This window comes from Oryza sativa, chromosome 10, assembly GCF_034140825.1.
Source record: "Oryza sativa Japonica Group chromosome 10, ASM3414082v1".
NCBI lineage: Eukaryota > Viridiplantae > Streptophyta > Magnoliopsida > Poales > Poaceae > Oryza > Oryza sativa.
Genome location: NC_089044.1, coordinates 2,282,620 through 2,304,202, shown reverse-complemented (window position 1 = coordinate 2,304,202; position 21,583 = coordinate 2,282,620). Strand labels below are relative to the sequence as shown.

General features: G+C 39.6%; 2 protein-coding genes across 2 annotated transcripts; both read left to right on the top strand.

Annotated features, from left to right (window-relative positions):
• Positions 1 to 3,012: 3,012 nt before the first annotated feature.
• On the top strand, positions 3,013 to 7,154 carry LOC4348066 (uncharacterized). The gene is made up of 2 exons (XM_015757728.3): positions 3,013 to 4,207; positions 6,852 to 7,154. The coding sequence occupies exons 1-2, from the start codon at positions 3,322 to 3,324 to the stop codon at positions 6,857 to 6,859; spliced, it is 894 nt and encodes a 297-aa protein (XP_015613214.3). The 5' UTR covers positions 3,013 to 3,321; the 3' UTR covers positions 6,860 to 7,154.
• A 9,438-nt stretch (positions 7,155 to 16,592) lies between these two features.
• Positions 16,593 to 21,291, top strand: LOC136353481 (uncharacterized). Its single transcript, XM_066304475.1, has 4 exons — positions 16,593 to 16,835; positions 17,338 to 17,613; positions 20,697 to 20,749; positions 21,179 to 21,291. Exons 1-2 carry the CDS (start codon positions 16,646 to 16,648, stop codon positions 17,538 to 17,540), a joined length of 393 nt encoding a protein of 130 aa, XP_066160572.1. The 5' UTR covers positions 16,593 to 16,645; the 3' UTR covers positions 17,541 to 17,613; positions 20,697 to 20,749; positions 21,179 to 21,291.
• Positions 21,292 to 21,583: the final 292 nt, after the last annotated feature.

The window sequence follows — 21,583 nt, the reverse complement described above, 5'->3', positions numbered from 1 at the left end:
TTTTAATGCAATGAATTTGGATGTACTTTTATCTAGATTCGTTGTGTTAGGATGTGCCATGTCCCACCAAAATTCTTTATATTTAGGGATTGAATTTTATATTTAGGGATGAAGGTACTACATCTTTGCATAGCTAGTCATCCAAAAAGTCCAAATAGACATCGACCGATGATTGCTTCTAATTGTTGTGTTGGGCGAACCAACAAATATGCTACCTCTAGTACAAAAGCCTAACAGCACATAAAAGAACGTGACGCTCTCTTTTTCCTATAGCAAAAGCGCTGCCTTGCATTAAAGACAGACTAAGAGAAAATTGTTCCTTATAATTTATGACAGAATTGAAATGTTAGAAAAAAATTTAGGACTGAAGTATTAATAAGTAAGGCTGTGTTCGGCACACCCTTTTCCCAATGCCTCTCCCTCGTTTTCTGCGCGCATGCTTTTTAAACCAATAAACGGTGAGATTTTTTGCAAAAAGTTTTTATATGAAAGTTGCTTAAAAAATAAATTAATCCATTTTTAAAAAATAGCTATTACTTAATTAATCATGGGCTAATAGACCGCTCTGTTTTCCACGCGTACTATTCCGATTGGGAACATGGACTGGCGAACACAGCCTAAACAATCATTCTCAATACTTTAGGACACTTGAGGGGTTTAGTTCTATAGAAAATTGTTTTAGGAGAGAAATAGGTTTTTTTTAGGAAAGTTACTTACATTGAATTAAATTGCTCTGTTGTTTCAAGGGAGAATGAAAACAAATTTACTCCAACTCATGGTATTAAGTAACCAGATGCGGAATTATCAGGTGCGACTATTTTTAAGAAAGAGTTAGCACCAAGATGTAAGTTTATAGGATCCATATTAATAATAAGAAAGGGATTATCTATAGTTCCGAGGTCTGAAAATAGAAAAAAATATCAGTCAATTTTTGAATGAACAGGCTGTCTCCAAACCACTCCCCCTCCCCCAACCCTACCTCCCTCTTCTTCCTCACCCCAATTCCACTACCGATGCAATCCCTTTTCCCTACTTAGCATCCCGCCACCACTAGTGATGTGCTTCATGGTGCCTCTATAATGTTAGAAAGGCCTGTCGGCTTTCGTGCGCTATGCCCATCTCCTAGCCAACTACTCTCGCCCTTCTTCCTCATTGATGAAATCCCCCCACCTTCCTCATCTTTGACGGCTTACACCTCCTTACAAATTGATTTCCCTTGCCCCCACCATCAACTTCACCTACTATACTGCTCTAACCCTATCGCTGACTCCTAGGCCATTACTCTAAGCCCGCAAAGACCCCGCCTTCGACTATCCCAACCCCCTATCCCACCCCAACCTCAACCCTCACACCTAATCGGTCCTTTTCATCACCGTTGTCTTTGGGTCATCACTGGAGAAAAATAATTTGACTTAAAAATGCAAAAAAGTTAGGCATATAAACAATCCCTAATAAAACATAAGCTCTCCCTGGACAAATAGCGAGTACAGTTTCTTAAAGCCCATGAAAAATGTGTTCTCGACAATGTCTGAATGGCAACTTGTTGCTTGAGAATAACTTGAGCTTTCCTAGGAAGTCTTTTTAATCCATCGGAAAGAGGAGACAGGGGGAGTCTTGATTCATCCTCATATACAAAGTGAGCAGTTTGCATCAACAAGACTACTTGACCCATCTTATTAATCTTGCAACATTTGTGTATTTAATGTGTTAGTGTTAATATTATTGAATTTATTCCGAAACTATCCCACATTTAAACAAAATAATAAAAATAACCTGATTTTTTTAAATTAATGTGCAACTAAACAAGCTATCGTTTGAAAATTATGCAAAAGCACGTAAGCTAACGATCTTTGTCTGGCACAAGAAAAACCTCAAATATGCTTCTCTGGACGAGAAAACCCCCCAAACGAGTGAGTCGGAGATGATCCATCGCCGCCGTACCTCGCTGGAGCAGCTGCCGGACGACGATCTCCTCTCCGAGATCCTCCTCCGCCTCCCCCCCAGCCATCCTACCTCCCTATCATAATTTAAGAAAAATATTTAAGAAAAATCCGTTGAGTAGAAGGTTTTATTTAAAGAAAATTTATTTTTGCACAACAAGATTATTTTTAAAAAACAATTTTTTGGTGTAAGTGCTCATCTAACTATAATAGCAATTGTACACACTAATCTACTTGAATGCCATAAGCACGCAAATAGATCTCGTAGGGATGTGTTTCCACGGTCCACGCCTTCGCAATAGACATTCACACAATAGCAAGGTCGTGATTCAAGTGTCCAACGGCCAACACGTATGGGCATGGTTTCCATTTTGTGACCGGGGAGGATATATTGTTGCATGTTTTTAACTGCAAAATAATATATTTTTTCTATTGAAAAGTTGCTTTAAAAAATATTATTCATTAAAAGTTTTACTTGTTACTAATACATAACTAATAATCATCATGTACTAATCGGTTACTAACACATAAATAATATTTGTTGGAACCAAACCTACGAGACAACATAGGCAAGCTTTTAAGGCTTCAAGCTAAAGGTGACAAAGAGAAGGTGAAGACAGAAAAAAAATCAATCAATTATTTCCAATATCTTTCAAATCTGGTTCTAAATAGACTAATAAAAATTCCCAAATCTACCTCTTTGAGATAACGAGGCCTTTTTCCTTTCCCGTTAATATCCATCTTCACAAATTATCAAATCCAAAAAGTTAGACGATTCAGAAATCATAAATTAAAGGACAAGATCGAGCTAAGAAGACCAGAAACCAGGAGAAACAGAAGGTCCTACATGTGCTACCTCTGCATGCTGGGTGCTGGTCTAGTAATCACGTGTTAGTTTACCTGTAGCTAACCATCATGGTCATGGCTACGATTTTGTAATTAGGATTTGAAACTTTTTGGGATCGAGGGAGTATGGTTTTCAAAATAATCGGTTTAACAGTTTTAACAAAATAATTTCGGTTTTGCAAAATTTTCATGGTTTTCTTCTCCACCTATCCACTGTCCACACTCTACAGTAGTACTACTCTCCAATCTCAATGCACGCGGCCTCAGCGGCGAGATAAGCCACCGCCGCGGCCGCGCCACCTCACCGGCGGCGCCGGTGACCCTGCCGGACGACGACGACCTCCTCGCCGAGATCCTCCTCCGCCTCCCGCCGCTGCCCTCCTCGCTCCCCCGCGCCTCCCTCGTCTGCAACCGCTGGCGCCGCCTCGTCACCGACCCCGCCTTCCACCGCCGCTTCCGCCCCCGCCACCACCGGAATCCCCCCATCATCGGCGTCTTTGCCGACGACTTCGGCTTCCCCTTCTTCCGGTCCGTGATGGATCCGCGGGATCTCATCCCAAGGGAGCGCTTCTCGATGCGGCTCGGCGAGGACGAGGTCCGCAAAGAGCGGATGTTCTGCGGATGCCGCCATGGCCGCGTCCTCCTCCTGGACCGGAAGCAGAACGAGATCGTCCTCTGGGACCCCGACACCGGCGACCACCGCCGGGTGGGCATTCCGCCGGAGATAGACGGCAAGGAGAAGATCGTCTGGAACGAGGCGGCGCTCTGTGCCGCCGCCGACGACGACGGCCACGTTCACGGCGGATTCAGCTGTTGCCCCTTCAATGTTGCCTTGGTGGGCGTGGCCAGCAACAACACACAAATGTTCGCTTGCTTCTACACATCGGAGACCGGCAGATGGAGCAATCTCATCTTCACTCCTGCTCCATTCTTGGTCTTTGCTTTTGTTGATCCTGGCATACTCGTTGGCCATTCCCTGTATTGGTTCCCCACTGGTCTTGGCAGTGCCATTCTTCAGTTTGATTTGGATAGGCAAACCCTTGCTGTGATTGAGTGGCCTTCCAATCCAAATTGTTATAGCCACTACATGTCTCAGATCTTTCTGGCAGAAGGTGGTTATCTTGGCCTTGTCACTCTGTCGTACGACAGCCTTCAAATATGGGAGAGGAAGGTCTGTTCTGAAGGTGTTACCAGATGGGTGCTGCAGAGGACAGCTGAGCTAAACAAGGTTCTTGAACTGGGCTCTGGGGTCAAGACAAGTCATTTAGTGAGATTGGGTTATGCTGAGGATGTTAAGGTGATGCTTCTATGTGCTGATTCCAGTGTCTTCATGCTACAAATTGATTCACTGCAGTCCAGGAAGCTTTGGGAAACCAATATTATGTCCTCGCTTCATCCCTACGCAAGTACTTATGTTGCAGGTACTTATGTTTTTACAATGCAGTAAAATTAGGTGTGTTTTCAGCATTTGACTGCAGAACAGATTAATTCATCCGACATATCAAATAAGTAATTTACTGGCTCGTTTCAGAGAGTGACACTATTTTTTTTCATTCAATACCTGTTTCTGCGAGATGACCTTTTAGAAGCCTTGTGTTGTGGTCCATTCTTTTTTTCTTAATTTTGAACATTGAAAGATGTAGAAGTATTTACTATTTAGATTGGCCACTGAGAAGAGAACCACAGTTAGATTTGTCTTGGAAAATACTAATATAGTATTTAGTTGTCGACTCTAATATAAGGAAACTAATGTTCTATCTTGTCTAGAGACTGTAGAATGTCTGGAGTATCACTACAAAAGAACAAAGGGAATACTTTTTTTTCTTCTTAGTCCTGCTGCAAGCAATGTATTAATTTGCACAAGAAGAAATCACTATTTATATATTTTGTATTGGTCAATGAAGTTCTATTTTTTACTAGATTATGTTAGCTTCAGGATGTATTACTCTAGTCCATTTACATACTAGTGATTACTTGCACAGAATAATTTTAGATAACTTATGCACCCCCTAGTTACAAGGTTTATGAATATACTGTTTGGAGGAATATTGCTTCCTTTTAGAATTTTATTCAGTTTACATATATTTATCTTGTATGTGTGTTTTTTGGATATCTGGAGCCTTTATTATTTTAGGTGCTAGTGTGTTACACAGGTTTTGGATGGCGATTTGTGATTACAGAAGTATTTGTCTGATTATGATTTGTCAGATGTCCACTAAATTTCCAAAATAAGTGAATTTCACTTTAGACACATTTTTATTACCCTAGCTGCAGTATTACTAACTCACAAAAGTTCCCGGATCGATGGATCGAGGAACGTGGGACGTCATTTTCTAAAAGCATGGAACGTTAGTTGGAACGTGTTCCTACGTTGTTTGGAACGTCCCTCTATCTCTCCATGGTCGTACCACAGCGTGATGAGGGCAATGCTTGTCCATTCTCCACTGCATGATGGTGCTGACGCTCGTACATGCACAGCAGAACGTTGGCGAGCAGCGAGTGAGCAACAACAGCGTTCGTCCCATCCAGATGAGTTCAAATTTAGTGAAAGTTAATCAAATTATAGATTTTGCTTGAAAATTTTGGATTGCCTTTCCATCATTTTCCATCGTGCCACATTAATTTCTCTATCAGACCACTCTACTTGTTACTCCATACCTTGTACTAGGACGACTCTCAAGACGAAGTTCCATCCATTTTCGGGACGAAGGTCCACATAGTTCCCGTTTCTCGATCTAGAACAAAGTTCCCGGAACAAGGAACACACCCAAGTTCCACGTTCCATGGGACATAAAGCTGCACAATGGACCAGGGTATATCCAAGTTTTAACATACTTGACAAAACATAGCAGTCTTGAACCAGGGGTATTGCTTGAGATTCTACGATGGCTATTTGGCCCATGACCCATCCATGGAAGGAGTAAGAGATGGTAGATGGCACTAGCTTGTGAGCACAAGGGGATAATGAGTGTGCTTTGTCAGAGCAGTAGTGGCTTCTGTGAGCGGAGAGGTCAGCAGCAAACTGCACCTCTGATTTGCATGCCCAGGCAACTCGATCCTCCGCTGATCCGACGAGGAGCGAAGTAGATTCCAGGCTCCACAAATAGGCTAGGGAATCGAATCAAATTGCTGTATTTTGGTATGTTTAGGTGGCATAAAGTGGAAAGGTTGCTAAACATGGTCCACTGTGCAGCTAGGGTAATAAAAAGGGGTCCATAGTGAAATTCACTCTTCTATAAAATAGATAACTAACTACAGTAAAGAACTCATTGGGAGCTCTGGTTCAAGGTGAAATTAACTAGATCCCTCACTTGCATCCTCATTGTGCATACTTTTGTACTTTTTAGTAATAAAATTTTCATTGGCAGCAAATTATGGTTTAAGAAAATTTGGTAAGGTTTGTGTTGGTACCATGCTAAGATAAATGATATTTGTGGACCAAAAGAGGTTCCACTTATGAGATATTGAGGTACACATCAGAAAGAGTTGAGTGTACAATCATAAACGGTAGTAAATCATGAATGGTTGATGTCCCTATGCTTCTCCAATGACTTTTAATTTGAATATAGTAATAATTGGTTTGTCCTAAAATTTCTAAAAGTAGACTGGAGTATGAACTAGAAACAGGTGTTTCTACTTTCTACCTGCCAAGTGTCGTTGTACTTGTACCCCTTTAGTTGCTAGTTAGATGTAGAGAGAAACGCCCACGCGTTTTCCAACTAGCTCCACAAGGTGGTGGGCTAGCAGACCTGGTTCGAAGCCTCACCCCTTCTATTTATTTAATATTAGGTCCTTTCCTAATATGCGTTTTTTTCTAGTTTGATGTAGCCAAAATTCGAGAACAGTTCCAATAATTCAATTGTTCCTCTATATTGTCTGTTCAGTGTTTCTTCTTTTTGTTTTTGCCTAGTAATAATACTGGAATTATTCAACTTTGGAAATTTGATGTATGGTTCACAACGCTGAAAATAATAGTTACATTTTGCATTGCACCAAAAAAAATGCGATATAATTTTGTGACTGTAAATTTATACCAGAATGACTGATGGAATTGTTCTCTTGCAGGTATCTAGACTTTTGACTGTTATTGGTAAGGTGCAGAGATGGATTACTGGTGCATGATCTTCCATTTTGTATGTGGCGGTGGCTGTGTGGCCTATGAAGATATGTGCCAATGACCCAATGTATAAACTGGAAACTGACCCTCTATTTATTTAGTGCACTTTGTCAATTGTGAAGTGGACTCGTAGGAATTATCTACTCGAGATGTCCTGTTATAAGACGTAACAACTGATGCCCTGACTTGCTTTCTATCAAAGTGAAATGAGCATTATGATAAGCATTATAACGAATGTTTTATTCTGGACCTGTCCATGCCCAATATTTTTCATTTCAGTAGCAAATTATGTTTTCAAAATTGGCAGTTTGGTACCAACAAAATTATGGTTTGTTTTGCTATGCGCACAACACAATTACAATTCATTTATCTACAAATCTAGGTGCAACCATTTATTAAATCTAGGTGCAGTCATTTAATTATTTTTATAACTAGCAACCGTCTATCTGAAATACCACAGCATTATATACTAAAATTATGATATCTTCGATATTACATGTGGATCAAAGAAACTATCTATCAGTTACGACAGATACAATCATATCATTAACGCTATATTTCTAAGTAACGGCAGATGCCTCTTGATTTGCAACCTTTACAGTGAAATATGCTGGGTGCTTAGGTTCAGCAAGCACCATCTTTTTATTGCTTTTCATTGCAACAGCATCTGCAATGGTTGGTTGATCAACCGCAGTCAGGGCCTCAGGGGATATTGTTACTAATTCTTTCTATTAATCTATACTTTCTATAAAGTTAAAGCCCACTAAATCTAAATCTCAACTGCAACCATGCCACATCATCACCCACTAGCAATAATTATATATTTAATCTCATGCAAGCATACAACATGATTTACAATTTATTTAGAGTAAATTTTACAAAACTACAGGTATTTTGCATAATTTATCACAAAACTATAGATTTAAGAGCTTGTTTCACAAAACTACAAATTTAGTGTCTTTGTTTATCACAAAACTACAGGTACTTTATACAATCTATCACAAAACTACAGATTTATGAACTTGTTTCATAAAAATAAAGATTTAGTGTATTCGTTTATCACAGTGCTACACATTTAGTGTCTTCATTTATCACAAAACTACATATTTAGTGTCTCCATTCTCACAAAACTACAGGTTTTAGCATTGTTAAAACGTGTAGTTTTGTGAGAATGGAGACACTAAATCTGTAGTTTTGTGATAAATGAAGATATTAAACCTGTAGTTTTGTCAAAAATGAAGATATTAAATCCGTAGTTTTGTGAAACAAGTTCTTAAATATGTAGTTTTAGATAGTGTTCAAAGTATCTGTAGTTTTGTGATAAACGAGAACATTAAATCTGTAGTTTTATGAAACTAGTTCTAAAATCTGTAGTTTAGTTTTATGAAATTTACTCATTTATTTAATTCTACAAATCAAAATGCAAACATATCCAATCATCACCCCCTCATGTCATTTGCACTATATTTTAACAAATCTATTTATCACTTTTACAATATTTAACATATACTTATCAATATGTTTCACACTAAAGCACGGGTATCATTTGACTAATAAACCTTGATGTTTCTTTTTTTTCTTTGTACTCATAGCTTGATCGTCAAATAAAATATTGAGAATTGCTCAGTGTTTCCCGCAGCAAAGTGTGGGGAATCATCTAATTGGTAGTTGGTACTCCCTCCGTTTTAGGTTATAAGATGTTTTGACTTTGGTCAAAGTTAAACTGCTTCAAGTCTGACTAAGTTTATAGATAAATATAGTAATATTTACATTACCAAATTAGTTTTATTAAATTAATAATTAAATATATTTTTATAATAAATTTATTTTGGGTCAAAAATATTACTATTTTTTTCTATAATTTGATCAAACTTAAAGCAGTTTAACTTTAACCAAAATTAAAAATCTTGTAACTAGAAACGAAGGGAGTAATATATTTGCAGCAACATAAGGAGGCTTGGAATGGGATGGGTACATCAATGGGGATGCATAGGCAAGTCGTACTGTTTCTAGAGTACACCTAGTTTTCGTTGCATTAGATGGCTGTGCAAGACTAATGAAACTAGTTCTAAAATCTGTAGTTTTGTAATAGATCATGCAAAGTATCTGTAGTTTTATGAAATTTACTCATTTATTTTACACTACATGTATTTTACATAATTTATCACAAAACTACAGATTTAGTGTCTTTGTTTATCACAAAATTACAGGTACTTTATATATACAATCTATCAAAAAACTACAGATTTATGAACTTGTTTCATAAAAATATAGATTTAGTGTATTCGTTTATCACAGTGCTACACATTTAGTGTCTTCATTTATCACAAAACTATAGATTTAGTGTCTCCATTCTCACAAAACTACAGGTTTTAGCATTGTTAAAACGTGTAGTTTTGTGAGAATGGAGACACTAAATCTGTAGTTTTTGTGATAGATGAAGATATTAAACCTGTAGTTTTGTGAAAAATGAAGATATTAAACCCGTAGTTTTGTGAAACAAGTTCTTAAATCTGTAGTTTTAGATAGTGTTCAAAGTATCTGTAGTTTTGTGATAAATGAGAATATTAAATCTGTAGTTTTGTGAAACTAGTTCTAAAATCTGTAGTTTTGTGATAGATCATGCAAAGTATCTGTAGTTTTATAAAATTTACTCATTTATTTAATTCTACAAATCAAAATGCAAACATATCCAATCATCACCCCCTCATGTCATTTGCACTATATTTTAACAAATCTATTTATCACTTTTACAATATTTAGCATATACTTATCAATATGTTTCACACTAAAGCACGGGTATCATTTGACTAATAAACCTTGATGTTTCTTTTTTTTCTTTTTACTCATAGCTTGATCGTCAAATAAAATATTGAGAATTGCTCAGTGTTTCCCGTAGCAAAGTGTGGGGAGTCATCTAATTGGTAGTTGGTACTCCCTCCGTTCGTTTTAGGTTATAAGATGTTTTGACTTTGGTCAAAGTTAAACTGCTTCAAGTCTGACTAAGTTTATAGATAAATATAGTAATATTTACATTACCAAATTAGTTTTATTAAATTAATAATTAAATATATTTTTATAATAAATTTATTTTGGGTTAAAAATATTACTATTTTTTTCTATAATTTGATCAAACTTAAAGCAGTTTAACTTTGACCAAAATCAAAAATCTTGTAACCAGAAACGAAGGGAGTAATATATTTGCAGCAATATAAGGAAGCTTGGAATGGGATGGGTACATCAATGGGGATGCATAGGCAAGTCGTACTGTTTCTAGAGTACACCTAGTTTTCGTTGCATTAGATGGCTGTGCAAGACTAATGAAACTAGTTCTAAAATCTGTAGTTTTGTGATAGATCATGCAAAGTATCTGTAGTTTTATGAAATTTACTCATTTAGAGTAAATTTCACAAAACTACATGTATTTTACATAATTTATCACAAAACTACAGATTTAAGAGTTTGTTTCACAAAACTACAGATTTAGTGTCTTTGTTTATCATAAAATTACAGGTACTTTATATATACAATCTATAAAAAAACTACAGATTTATGAACTTGTTTCATAAAAATATAGATTTAGTGTATTCGTTTATCACAATGCTACACATTTAGTGTCTTCATTTATCACAAAACTATAGATTTAGTGTCTCTATTCTCACAAAACTACAGGTTTTAGCATTGTTAAAACATGTAGTTTTGTGAGAATGGAGACACTAAATCTGTAGTTTTTGTGATAAATGAAGATATTAAACCTGTAGTTTTGTGAAAAATGAAGATATTAAACCCGTAGTTTTGTGAAACTAAGTTCTTAAATCTATAGTTTTATGATATAGTGTTCAAAGTACCTGTAGTTTTGTGATAAACGAGAACATTAAATCTGTAGTTTTGTGAAACTAGTTCTAAAATCTGTAGTTTTATGATAGATCATGCAAAGTATATGTAGTTTTATGAAATTTACTCATATTGTAATTGCAAATGGGAAAGCACTACAGGTGTGATGAAGTCGTGGGTGAATGATTTCACCAATTAGATTTCAAATAATCCCAGTGTCCATAAATTCTACGCATACGTAAGTGGGCTTTCAACATGATTTATTATAATGATGTTGCATCTGAAGTGGTGTAAGTGGTGTGTGTGGGCGCGTCTGCCGTATAATTATAAATAAAAAATTATTGTTATTACAAACAAATTTTTGGATGTGGGCATGCGTCCACTGTGTAATCGCAAATATACAAAGATATTGTAGATGCAAAAGAACTTTTGGGTTCTTTTCAGTTTGGGCATATTTAGCTATTTACTACTCCGTATATACAGTACTCCGTATTATTCTTTTCTGTTTGCTGTAAACTCTTTTTAGTTTGGGCATATTTACTGATTTGGTCCCCTTTGATTTCGAGGAAAAACATAATAATTTTGGAGGATTTCAATCCTGTAGGAAAATTTTCTATGAAGCACTTTGAAACAAATGATTGAATCATATTCAATCCTTTGAAATTTCTATGGAATAGACAATCCTATAAAGATTTTGGAGTAAATTTAGCAAGAGCTTCAACCTCTTGTAACTTTCCTTTTGAGTCTATCTCTCTCATCCAATTCCCACGTTTTTCCTGCGGTTCGATCAAACGGATATTTCTGTGTTTTTCCAACGTTTTGCAATCCTCTATTTTACACTTACATTCCTATCAAAATCCTACGTTTTTTCTATTTTTACGTTTTCTCAATCCTGCTATTTTGTCTGCTGTAAACTTGTGACTTCAATCGAATCCATCCGTGACTGTCGAAAACACAACTGCAACCAGAATTGGCGCGAACAAGCGACAGATTTGCTGGATACATGCCGGTTATCAGTCCAGAAATGCAGTTGTTTTGTTTCGTCGAAGCTACAGCCATCATTTCCAGAGTTCAGATGTATTTACAGGCATATGCGAAGATTGGCTACATGCTGACGGCCATGAGTTGATGATTTCTGCTTTTGTAAGTTGTATGTATGGCTAGAGCAATGTTCTATAAGACTATTCACAGTGCACACACGTGATATATGGCAATGTTGGTTCACCTAGGCAAATTGCTTGCATGGAGAAGAGAGTGGAATGGGGACCGTTCCTTCCCTGGGTTCGCATGACCAACTTTGGTCACGAGAACCTCGCAGCAATTTCGTTGCCCATCCGTGCACAAGAAAGCGAGAGCAGGAGAGAGAAAGGGGAATAACGGTATCCGACTAAAGAGAGAAGCTTGCCAGAGTTGGGGCGCTCGGGAAGGTCGCCGCCGCTTCGTGGACTCGGGGTAGCCGAGGGAGGGGAGAGGCACCCGCTGCCGTCGAGATGCCGCCACCACCACGTCTTCTCCCAAGCGGCGCCGGTGGTATAGGGGCTCAAATCTGTGCCGCCAGTGAGAGAGGAGGGGGAGGGGGAATGGCCGCCGCCGTGTGCCACCGGTGGGTGGAGAGGAGGGGGCGGGGGAGTCGCCGCCGTGCGCGGCCGTGGGAGAGGACGGAGAGGAGGAGGGGGCGGATGGTCACCACCATGGGAGTCGTAACGGAGAGGATAAAAGAGAGAGATGGGGAAGGAGCGGCGGAAAGTTGGGGAGGTGCGGGCGGTTTCTCCTCTGAAGGAGGAGATGACGGATTTTTAGTGGGACCAGACGGGAAAAAAATTAGTGGTGGACCATATCTAAAGCTCCACGCACTGTGGGAGAGATTGAGATCCTTTGTAATATGTGGGCCCGAAGACCATCGGGCCCATATTACAGTGATAAAGGTACGGTGCAATCGACCACAGAGGATCCTGATCCGTCCTAATTGTTGCGGTTTGGCATGAAGGCAAATCAAATTATGGCCTATCTTTGACAAACTCATGAATGACAAGAAAACATCCAATTCGCAACACATCTCAGGATATAATAACTATGAAGGCTTTAATCAAGAGATTACTCTTCCGAATTTTGTTTAGTCCATCCTATTTGTAGGTGCAATTCGAGCTAGAGTAATTCAAGCTAATGTTCACAATTAAATCTAGAAAATCTCAGCTCCTATAAATCTATGCATAGCTAGTGATCCAAAAAAATCCAAATAGACATGGACCGTGGATTCACTGGTGGAGAAACCATCTTTGGTCGGTCGGCCGAAATCCATAATAGTCTCGGTTCCACTAAAAACCGATCTTTAGTCCCGGTTGGTGACTACAGCGGGCATATTTGATCTTTAGTCCCGGTTCTAAACCTGTCAGACCTTGTCAGGCCCCCCGGGATCTTTAGTCCCGGTTGATGTTACGCACCAGCCCACGCACAAGAGCATGCGTAGCCTCTCTCTCCCCATCTCCCATCCTTATCTCTTTTTCTTCTCCTTCCTTATCTCCATCCTCTCCATCCTTCTCCTTCCATTCTCTCCCCTTGCTCTTCTCTCACCCCCTCTCCTCCTCCCCTCCCCCTCCTCCCCTTGCAGAGGCAGCCGGCGGCGGCGCGATGGCGGCCGGGCGCGGGCTGGCGGCGGCTAGGCGCGGGATGGAGGACGGCCGGCGGAGGCCCGGTGCGGGCCGGCGGGATGGAGGCCGATCACCGGCGGCCTCGCCCTCCCCTCCCCCAGATCCGGCTGGAGGGGAAGCGGCGGGATGGGTGGCTGGCCGGCGGCGGGATGGGAGGCCGGCCGGTGAGTCGATTTTTTTTTATTTTTTTTAATTTGTGGTTTGGATGTTTTGATCTGTGAATGAATCTATGAATCAATATTGTGAATGAGTATGTGACTCAATGTTGTCAATGAACCTGTGAATCAATATTGTGAATATATTTGTGATGTTATGAATGAATACGTGAATGGATATTGTGAATGAATTTGTGATGAATCTGTGAATCGTGCTATGGAGTTGTGATGTGGATTTGGGGTTTGATTTGACGATATGCATACCACTCGATTCGGGAGAAAATAAAAAAGGAAAAAAAAGACCAGCTGGTGGACTGCCGCTACCCTCTTTTTAGTCCCGGTTGATAACATCAACCGGGACTAAAGATCCCTATCTTTAGTCCCGATTGGTGTTATCAACCGGGACTAAAGATCGATTTTTAGTTCCGGTTTTTTCACCCAGGGCTAAAGATAGCGATCTTTAGTCCCGGATTGGTAGTTCCGGTTTGAAAACCGGGACTACAGGGGGTTACGAACCGGGACTAAAAAGCACTTCTCCACCAGTGATTGCTTCTGATCGCTGGGTTGGTCGAACCAACTAATATATATGCCACCTATAGAACACATGACAAATAGCACATTGTAGTATCGAACAAGACCAAACAAACCTAACAGAGGGGGTGAATGGTAGGGAAAACCAAAAAACCTAAAATCTTTTGCGGAGTAAAAGATTTACATCAACCAGAGTAGATGACGAAGCACTGTCGCCGCCGGTCAGACCACCGTAGCCTTACCGGTCAGACAGCCTGCACACCTGCGGTTAGACCACCGCTATCCCACAGGTTAGACCGCCGCCGTGCTGTCAGTCAGACCGTTGGGACCCAGAAAACACCGGTAGATGACAAACTCGAAGATGTAGATTGAATCTCGACTTTATTGCATCAACTAGTGTTTACAAAGTGCACCAACAGCACTCCTCACCAAAATCTCGAATTGAACTCGAAACCCTAACTTTCTCTCAACTCAAGTCTCTTTAAAATCGATACACGAGGTAGGCTGTGCAAATCCCATGAATCTAACACAATTTAGGACTCCCAACCACGTGGGAAACCCTCTCTTGCAAGTATTCAACTTATCTCTTTCATTATCTCTATCAATCTTCCCAAATTTGGACTCCCTTCCAAATTTGACTCCTCTTTCCATACATACACAATTCCTCTTTGTATACCATATGAATTCTTCATCATCATGTGCATTATTGTTCTCTAGCTTTTTAGTATCCCGCATGATCTCTTGATCCCTAGATATCTACTTCTCCCAAGTCGACTCCGATCTATCACCGGCAACACTGAAACTGACGACAAAAGAAAAGAAAATCCAGGCCTCATTTGTTGGACCACTATAAAATCAAACACTATCAAAATTTGAATTTCACAAACTAATTTTAAAGTTTTCTATCGATTTTTTTAATTTAAAAATGTTATCTATAAAATTACTTTGTTATAATATGCAGTACGTCATATTATCATCTTACCGCAAAAGATGTGCCCACAATCTAGGGACGGTTTCGTTGCTTGCCAAATATTGCCACACTACAATTAGACATGCTTGACTTTTTAGTGCAAGTGTTTGGTTGAAGCCAAAGGTATGGCATGCCACACTTTTCTACTAAAATGGCCCATATGTTATACACTCACTTGTTAAAAAAAATTACCACAAGCGTGACGCACGCGACGACCACCGCTACCATGGTTGCGTTGCCGGGGTGCGTGCCTGTGCATGCGCTCTCGCCGGCTACGCGTGCGATGAACACTGCCACCACGGTTGCGCCGTGGCCCACAAGATCTTGCTTGCTGTGCAACGGCCGTCGTTGCCATGCGTGCCCGCCCACGCGCTCCTGCTGGCCGCGCACGCGTCAACTATCGCCGCCACGGTTGCGCCGCCGCCACTCATGCGCTCCCCCGCCGCCACTCATGCGCTCCAGCCCTCACCGAAGTCTGCGTCTTCTGTGCCCGCCTCGATACGCCGCCCTTACCGCTGGCTAGTTCATCCGCACGCCTCGATGCGCCGCCCCCGTCGTAAGTGAGTTCGTCTCTGTCGGCCCACTCTCCGACTCGATTGTCGTCAACATTGACGACGTCGGTTGCGGTCTCCTCAAGCCCCAATGTGGCGGGTAGGATGGAAGGCCAGCGAGGTGGCACCGCTGGCGCGATGGTGGAGCTAGCGGTAGTTGCCCGTAAGCTCCTTCGACATTGTGGTGAGGAAGAATAAGAATGACGGCCATTTTCCTCCGAGATGGCATTTTGGCGAAGTAGTCTTAGTTGAGAATGAGATTCTAGCGAAACTCATTTAAGTGATGGTATTCAAAAGAATCCATTTTTTTTTTGCCAAAAAAACTATGGCACACCACACTAGCGGTGAAAACGGTATGGAAACTTTCCGGATTCTGGACCTATTTTCGAAAACGGAATTTGTCGGTCGAAATTTTTCGGAAACGGAAACGAATTCGGAAATATTTTCTCGGAAATGGAATCGGAAATGATAAGGGCAGTTTCCGTCGGAACTCGGAATCGGTCAGAAATTTTCTCAGAATTTCCGGAAATTTTCTCGGAATTACTAGAAATTTTGTGACTGAAATACACTAGATTCTTTTTTTAAGCACTAAATAGTGAATACCTGGTGTTTGGCTGTTATTTTTTTAAAAAATATTTGTTATGCAAATCTAAAATTACATAAGAATATTTTTTGTCCTACATTGGGATTTATCAACAACATTACTCTTTTAAATATATATAATTTATTTAATTGGATTTACCAGTTTAAGGGGTTTTTTATTCCGATAAATTTTTGTTACCGTATTCGCGCAGGTTCGTTTTCGCTCCGTTTTCGGTTTCGATAATATTCGATTCCGTTTTCGTATCCGGGTTTCCAATTCCGATTACGATTCCGAAAAAAATATGAAAACGAAAAGGATAAAGATGATTTCCGTCCATTTCCGTACCGTTTTAGCCCATACACCACACTTGTGGCATAGAGAAGTTGGTAAAGTGAGTAAACAGCCCCAGTGTTCTGTAATTCGAAAAAAAAGGAAAAAAGACAGACAAAAAGGAAAACCCCAACTCGGCGATGATGAACCGCCGCCGCCAGCGCCCCACCTCGCCGGCGCCGCCGCTGGACAACGACGACCTCCTCTCCGAGATCCTCCTCCGCCTCCCGCCGCAGCCGTCCTCCCTCCCTCGCGCCTCCCTCGTCTGCAAGCGCTGGCGCCGCCTCGTCTCCGACCACGGCTTCCTCCGCCGCTTCCGCGCCCGCCACCGTAAGCCTCCCCTCCTCGGCTTCTTCAGGCAAGACGAAAACCTGGAATCCATCTTCACCCCGGCGCTGGACCCGCCACGGCCGCGCCGTTCTCTTCAACCTCATCCACCGCCGCTGATTCGTGCTGTGGGACCCCGTCACCGGCGACCGGCGCCGTGGATATTCCTCCGGCATCCCTTGACGAGAGTAGGATAACCATCTACCACGGGACGGTGCGTTGCGTCGACGGCGACCAGGGTCACGTGCACGGCGACTGCCATTCGAGTCCATTTGAGGTGACAATGCTCTTCGCAGACGAGGCCAACGCGTTCGTCTGCGTTTACTCATCTGAGAACGGAAATTGGGGCAATGTCATCTCAACTGCGTTTTCTTTTGGGAATTTGGCATACCATTCTGATATCCTGGTTGGTAATTCCTTTTACTGGTTATGCATACCGATTGGGATGAGCGCTGCAGGATTGTGCCGGCTGAGGATGGTGGGCTGGTCTTCCTTGTTCTCACAGATTTTAGTCTCGATCTATGGAAGAACAAGACCAACTGTGATGATGCTACTGGATGGGTGCTTGAGAGAACCATTCAACTGGACAAGCTCCTTTCTGTCGAACCAGGGCCTCGTATCACATCACCATGTCTTGGCTTTGTTGAGGAACATAATATGTTGTTTGTGAGCACTCGTATTGGTGCCTTCCTGGTCCATCTGGAGTAAATGCAATTTAAGAAACTACCCCAAACCATTGGAATGGGTTATTACTATCCGTTCTGTAGTTTCGATACTAAAGGTAATTTCTTCCCATGCGTATTTACTCTCTACATATAGCAAGGTCATATTATTCTCAATAATTGGTTGCTTGTGAATGCCTTTTATTTTCTCGGTGACAGTTGTTGTTACTTTACCTGCTTGATGAACTGTCCTACATATGACATGCCGCTTCCGATATTAGTCTTGAATTATGCGGTTCTCATAAGTGCTATCTATCTGTTTTAATGTGTTTGACTAGTCTATGCTATGAATGTCCATAGCTTAGAAATACCAGAACTAAATGTTGGGTGCTTTGATTTCTACTCAGCTTGTTTGAAAGTAGTATCAATTTGTGCATACTACATGGCTATAGTATACAATTTTGTAGCTTGAGTTATATATCACTTTGGAAATTGGCGACAACCACATGAAAAACTCACCTTAAAGAATTGAAATATCAAATTAGGAACACAATGGGCCCACTTAGAAGCCCTCGAGCTAGATACAGTCTTTTCATTTGATACTATTAGATATATGGACTGTGCCGTTAATATATTTTTTGAGTTCATTGCTTTGAATTATGACCTTTCGTAATAAGTTGTGTTTTATCTCACGTTCTGAGATGTCCCTTTGCAAGTGCCTAGTCAATATGCACAAGAGAAGACATAAGTTGAATATCTTTGGCTTCAGTTTATAGAAAATGATTATTCATTGACACATGTTGCTACAGTTTGTTTTTTTTTTTGTGTACTTTTAGTTTTGTCTACTTAAGAACCATGGAATGAGCCCATGAAAGATTATATGTTGATGCATTTTCTTTTCTGACCAACTCTATTGTGCACGGTGCGTATATGCTCTTCATTTTACGTAGATAAGCAAACTGTGTTAATTTTTTTCTCTCCAAATTATAGGTTATATTTGGGTTGATCTAAATGTCACACCTTTGTGCTCGCTTAGCTGTTTGAATTGTCAATAATCTCTTATGCTGAAATTGTCATTAGAGTTCCAGAATCATCTAGTGTCCTTCTTGGAAGATTGAATTTGACTGTCTAAATATTTGCTGTTGAATAAATTTGGATATTTCGATCGAACATATGTAACTGTAGTTTTGTCTTGAAAGGTTCATTCTCAATATTATTATTCTTTACTATTTACAAGTGTACAAATTAATTGTTAAGGTTATATTTAAGTTGTTTTTGCTGCCCAAAATGACTACATTTTGTGACGGAGGTTATGCTAGAGGAACAAATCATTCTCTTTTACCAAAAGTGTTACGGGCATTGGGCCAGGAGGTCATGTCCACGACCAACCCAAGATGAAGCGCGGTACTGTAGCAGCGGTACCGTACCAAATAGAATTAACTTCTAGAGATGTATCTGGACAAACACTTGTCTAGATGCATCTCTAGAAGTTTGATTTTTTCTGGGACGGATGGAGTAAGATACAAGTCGCCCATCTACAAGGATGGATTGTATCTCTGTTTGGTTAAGCAATGCATCAAGATTAGTCTAATATCGCTCAAGTTCTCCTCCCCATCCTATAATCTCTCCTCATCCCATCTAAGCCGACGCCGTCCGGCTATTTTCCTAGCTATATTTCCCCAATGAAACCTTGTGCATAACAGTTGATATGAAACTGTTCATGAGTACTTCTCACCTTGGGTTGGTCGTGGGCATGGCCTCTTGGCCCAATGCCCATAACAAAAAGCTATGTTTTATGATGAAGCAAATGCTATGTTAAAAAAATTGTGCTTATTATGATTTATTGATGTGTACTGCCTGTACTGATGGTGAAGATTAAACAAGTCATAGAGGTCTCGCCTTTCTTTTTTCTTATAACACTTACTTTAGAGAGTGAAATTGAAAATTATGAACTCGAATGATCCAAAAATATCTAAATTATAACAGTTTGCTTAATTTATTCTCATGCATGCGGTTCTGTGGACTGGATAAATCTTAGACTCGTAGTCCTAATTTGGTATAGGATGCTGGGTGGTAAATTTGTATTATGTACTTTCTTGATATTTCTTCATGAAAGTGTATATTTGTCCATTTAATTGCTGACTCTCTGTATGCACATTTGACTAGTATTATTTAAATGGTCAGTTTTGTTTTGTGGATACAGAGATGCCATAGAGTGACTATGTCACTTCTTGTAAGGGAAGAGTACAGTAATGTGACTATGGATGCCCTTCATTTGAGTTTGATGGTTTATGACGTATAGTTGGGGGGGATTTGGCCTGACTTTGATGTAGCATATGACCTTTCTCTAATAATGAAGGAAAATGTAGTTTTTTGGGCACAAGGCATGGATTTATTCCGGTGATTCATCACTCATCTAGTCATGCATAATTCGTATGTAGTATTTAACTTTCGAGAGAATCTATTCTATATCACTGAGTTTGTTCGAGTTCAACGATTTGCCATCGACATTGTCTCTTTCTATAATATACCGACGACTTCATCAATTGTTCTACAATATGCCATTGGGCTAGACATTCTTTTCAAAAATACCCAAAATACCCTTATGGACATACAAGGTTAATAATTGATTTATCCTATTAAAAGTTTTTAAAAAAATGAAAACTTTTATATGGCCTGAAACATTTTTTACATTTATATTTTTTAAAAAAATATAATTTATCTGTTATATGCTTTATAAAATATTTTTTATTGATGTTTTTAATATAAATCATCTTTCATATACTACATAAGATATTTTTTTGTGTTATTATCCCTCGTATAAGCATATTTTTTTCCCATTATATACCACATACAAAATTTTTTTCTAAAATCTAAATATACTAGAAAAAATTAAAGCATGTATACTTGTGTAACGAGGCCACATAAAAATTTTCATATTTTTTTGAAACTTCTAATTAGATAAATCAAATGTTAATCTTGTATGTATCTAAGGTTTTTTTGCGTATTTTTGAAAAGAATGCCCAGTCCAATAGCATATTGTAGAACAATTAATAAAGTCACCGGTATATTATAGAAAGAGACAATATCGAAGGCAAATTATTGAATCCAAACAAACTCAGTGGTATAGAATTGATTTTCTCTTAACTTTCCGTTCGCATATTCGTTTACTGATTGACTTTTGTTTTCTTGTTGACGACAGAATGGTTGCCCTGCCCCAACGATGGATGATCATGCATCATTTCTGGTGAACTGGTGTGTTAAAGATGCCTATCTATCTTTCCCAAGTATTAGCGAGTCAGATACTCCCTCTATTCTAAATTGATCTACATATAGTATTTTTGAGATTATTCCTAAATAATTTACATATATGTGTTCATTCATTAAGGCTATTCGTTATTTGTGCATTGGAGTAAAGAACATTGATGCATGCATCCATGCACACAAGTATTTATAACCCACATGCAATATCTTGATTTGCTATTGGCTAGGAAATACTGAGAATGGTGCATGCATTGAGTTTGTTGCTAGAGTAAATATAGTATGAGAGAGTTATTAGCTTTTCTTAGTTTTGGTATACCTATAAAAATATATAGATCAATTTAAAATGGAGGGAGTAATATGTATGTGCCTGTGCCTAATATATCTTGGCTCGTTATTTACTAACAATGTTAGCATGTTCAGGTGCTATATGGACACCTTCGTCTGTAGTTTGGTGTGGTGACACTTCGGGATTGTGAGTCCTTCCAGTCTTTGGACTCACTGACTAATGCATTAGTATGGTAGCCTTTGTCCTTGCTGCTGTGAACCTGTGACAATATGCTCTCTATCTCGTCGAGGAAAACTGAACAATCACTTCACTTTGGGAAGTGAATTTTGATATCGCTCGAGAGGGATATCCCCTCGTTGTTGCATGTCACTCAAATTGTTATGAAAAAATTTTAAAAAATTTGAAATGTATTAACATGTAATATATCACTTCACAAACATGCAATTAAAAATTTTTACAATTGGCCCACTTAGAAGCCCTCGAGCTAGGTAGTCTTTTCACTTGATACTATTAGATGTATGGACTGTGCCGTTAATATC

Excerpts from the sequence above, each read along its gene's own strand:
- LOC4348066 (XM_015757728.3), top strand. The coding sequence starts at position 3,322 with ATGGATCCGCGGGATCTCATCCCAAGGGAGCGCTTCTCGATGCGGCTC.
- LOC136353481 (XM_066304475.1), top strand. The coding sequence starts at position 16,646 with ATGATGAACCGCCGCCGCCAGCGCCCCACCTCGCCGGCGCCGCCGCTG. Across the intron at positions 16,836-17,337 it reads CCGCTTCCGCGCCCGCCACC|ATTTTAGTCTCGATCTATGG; the intron begins GTAAGCCTCCCC and ends TTGTTCTCACAG.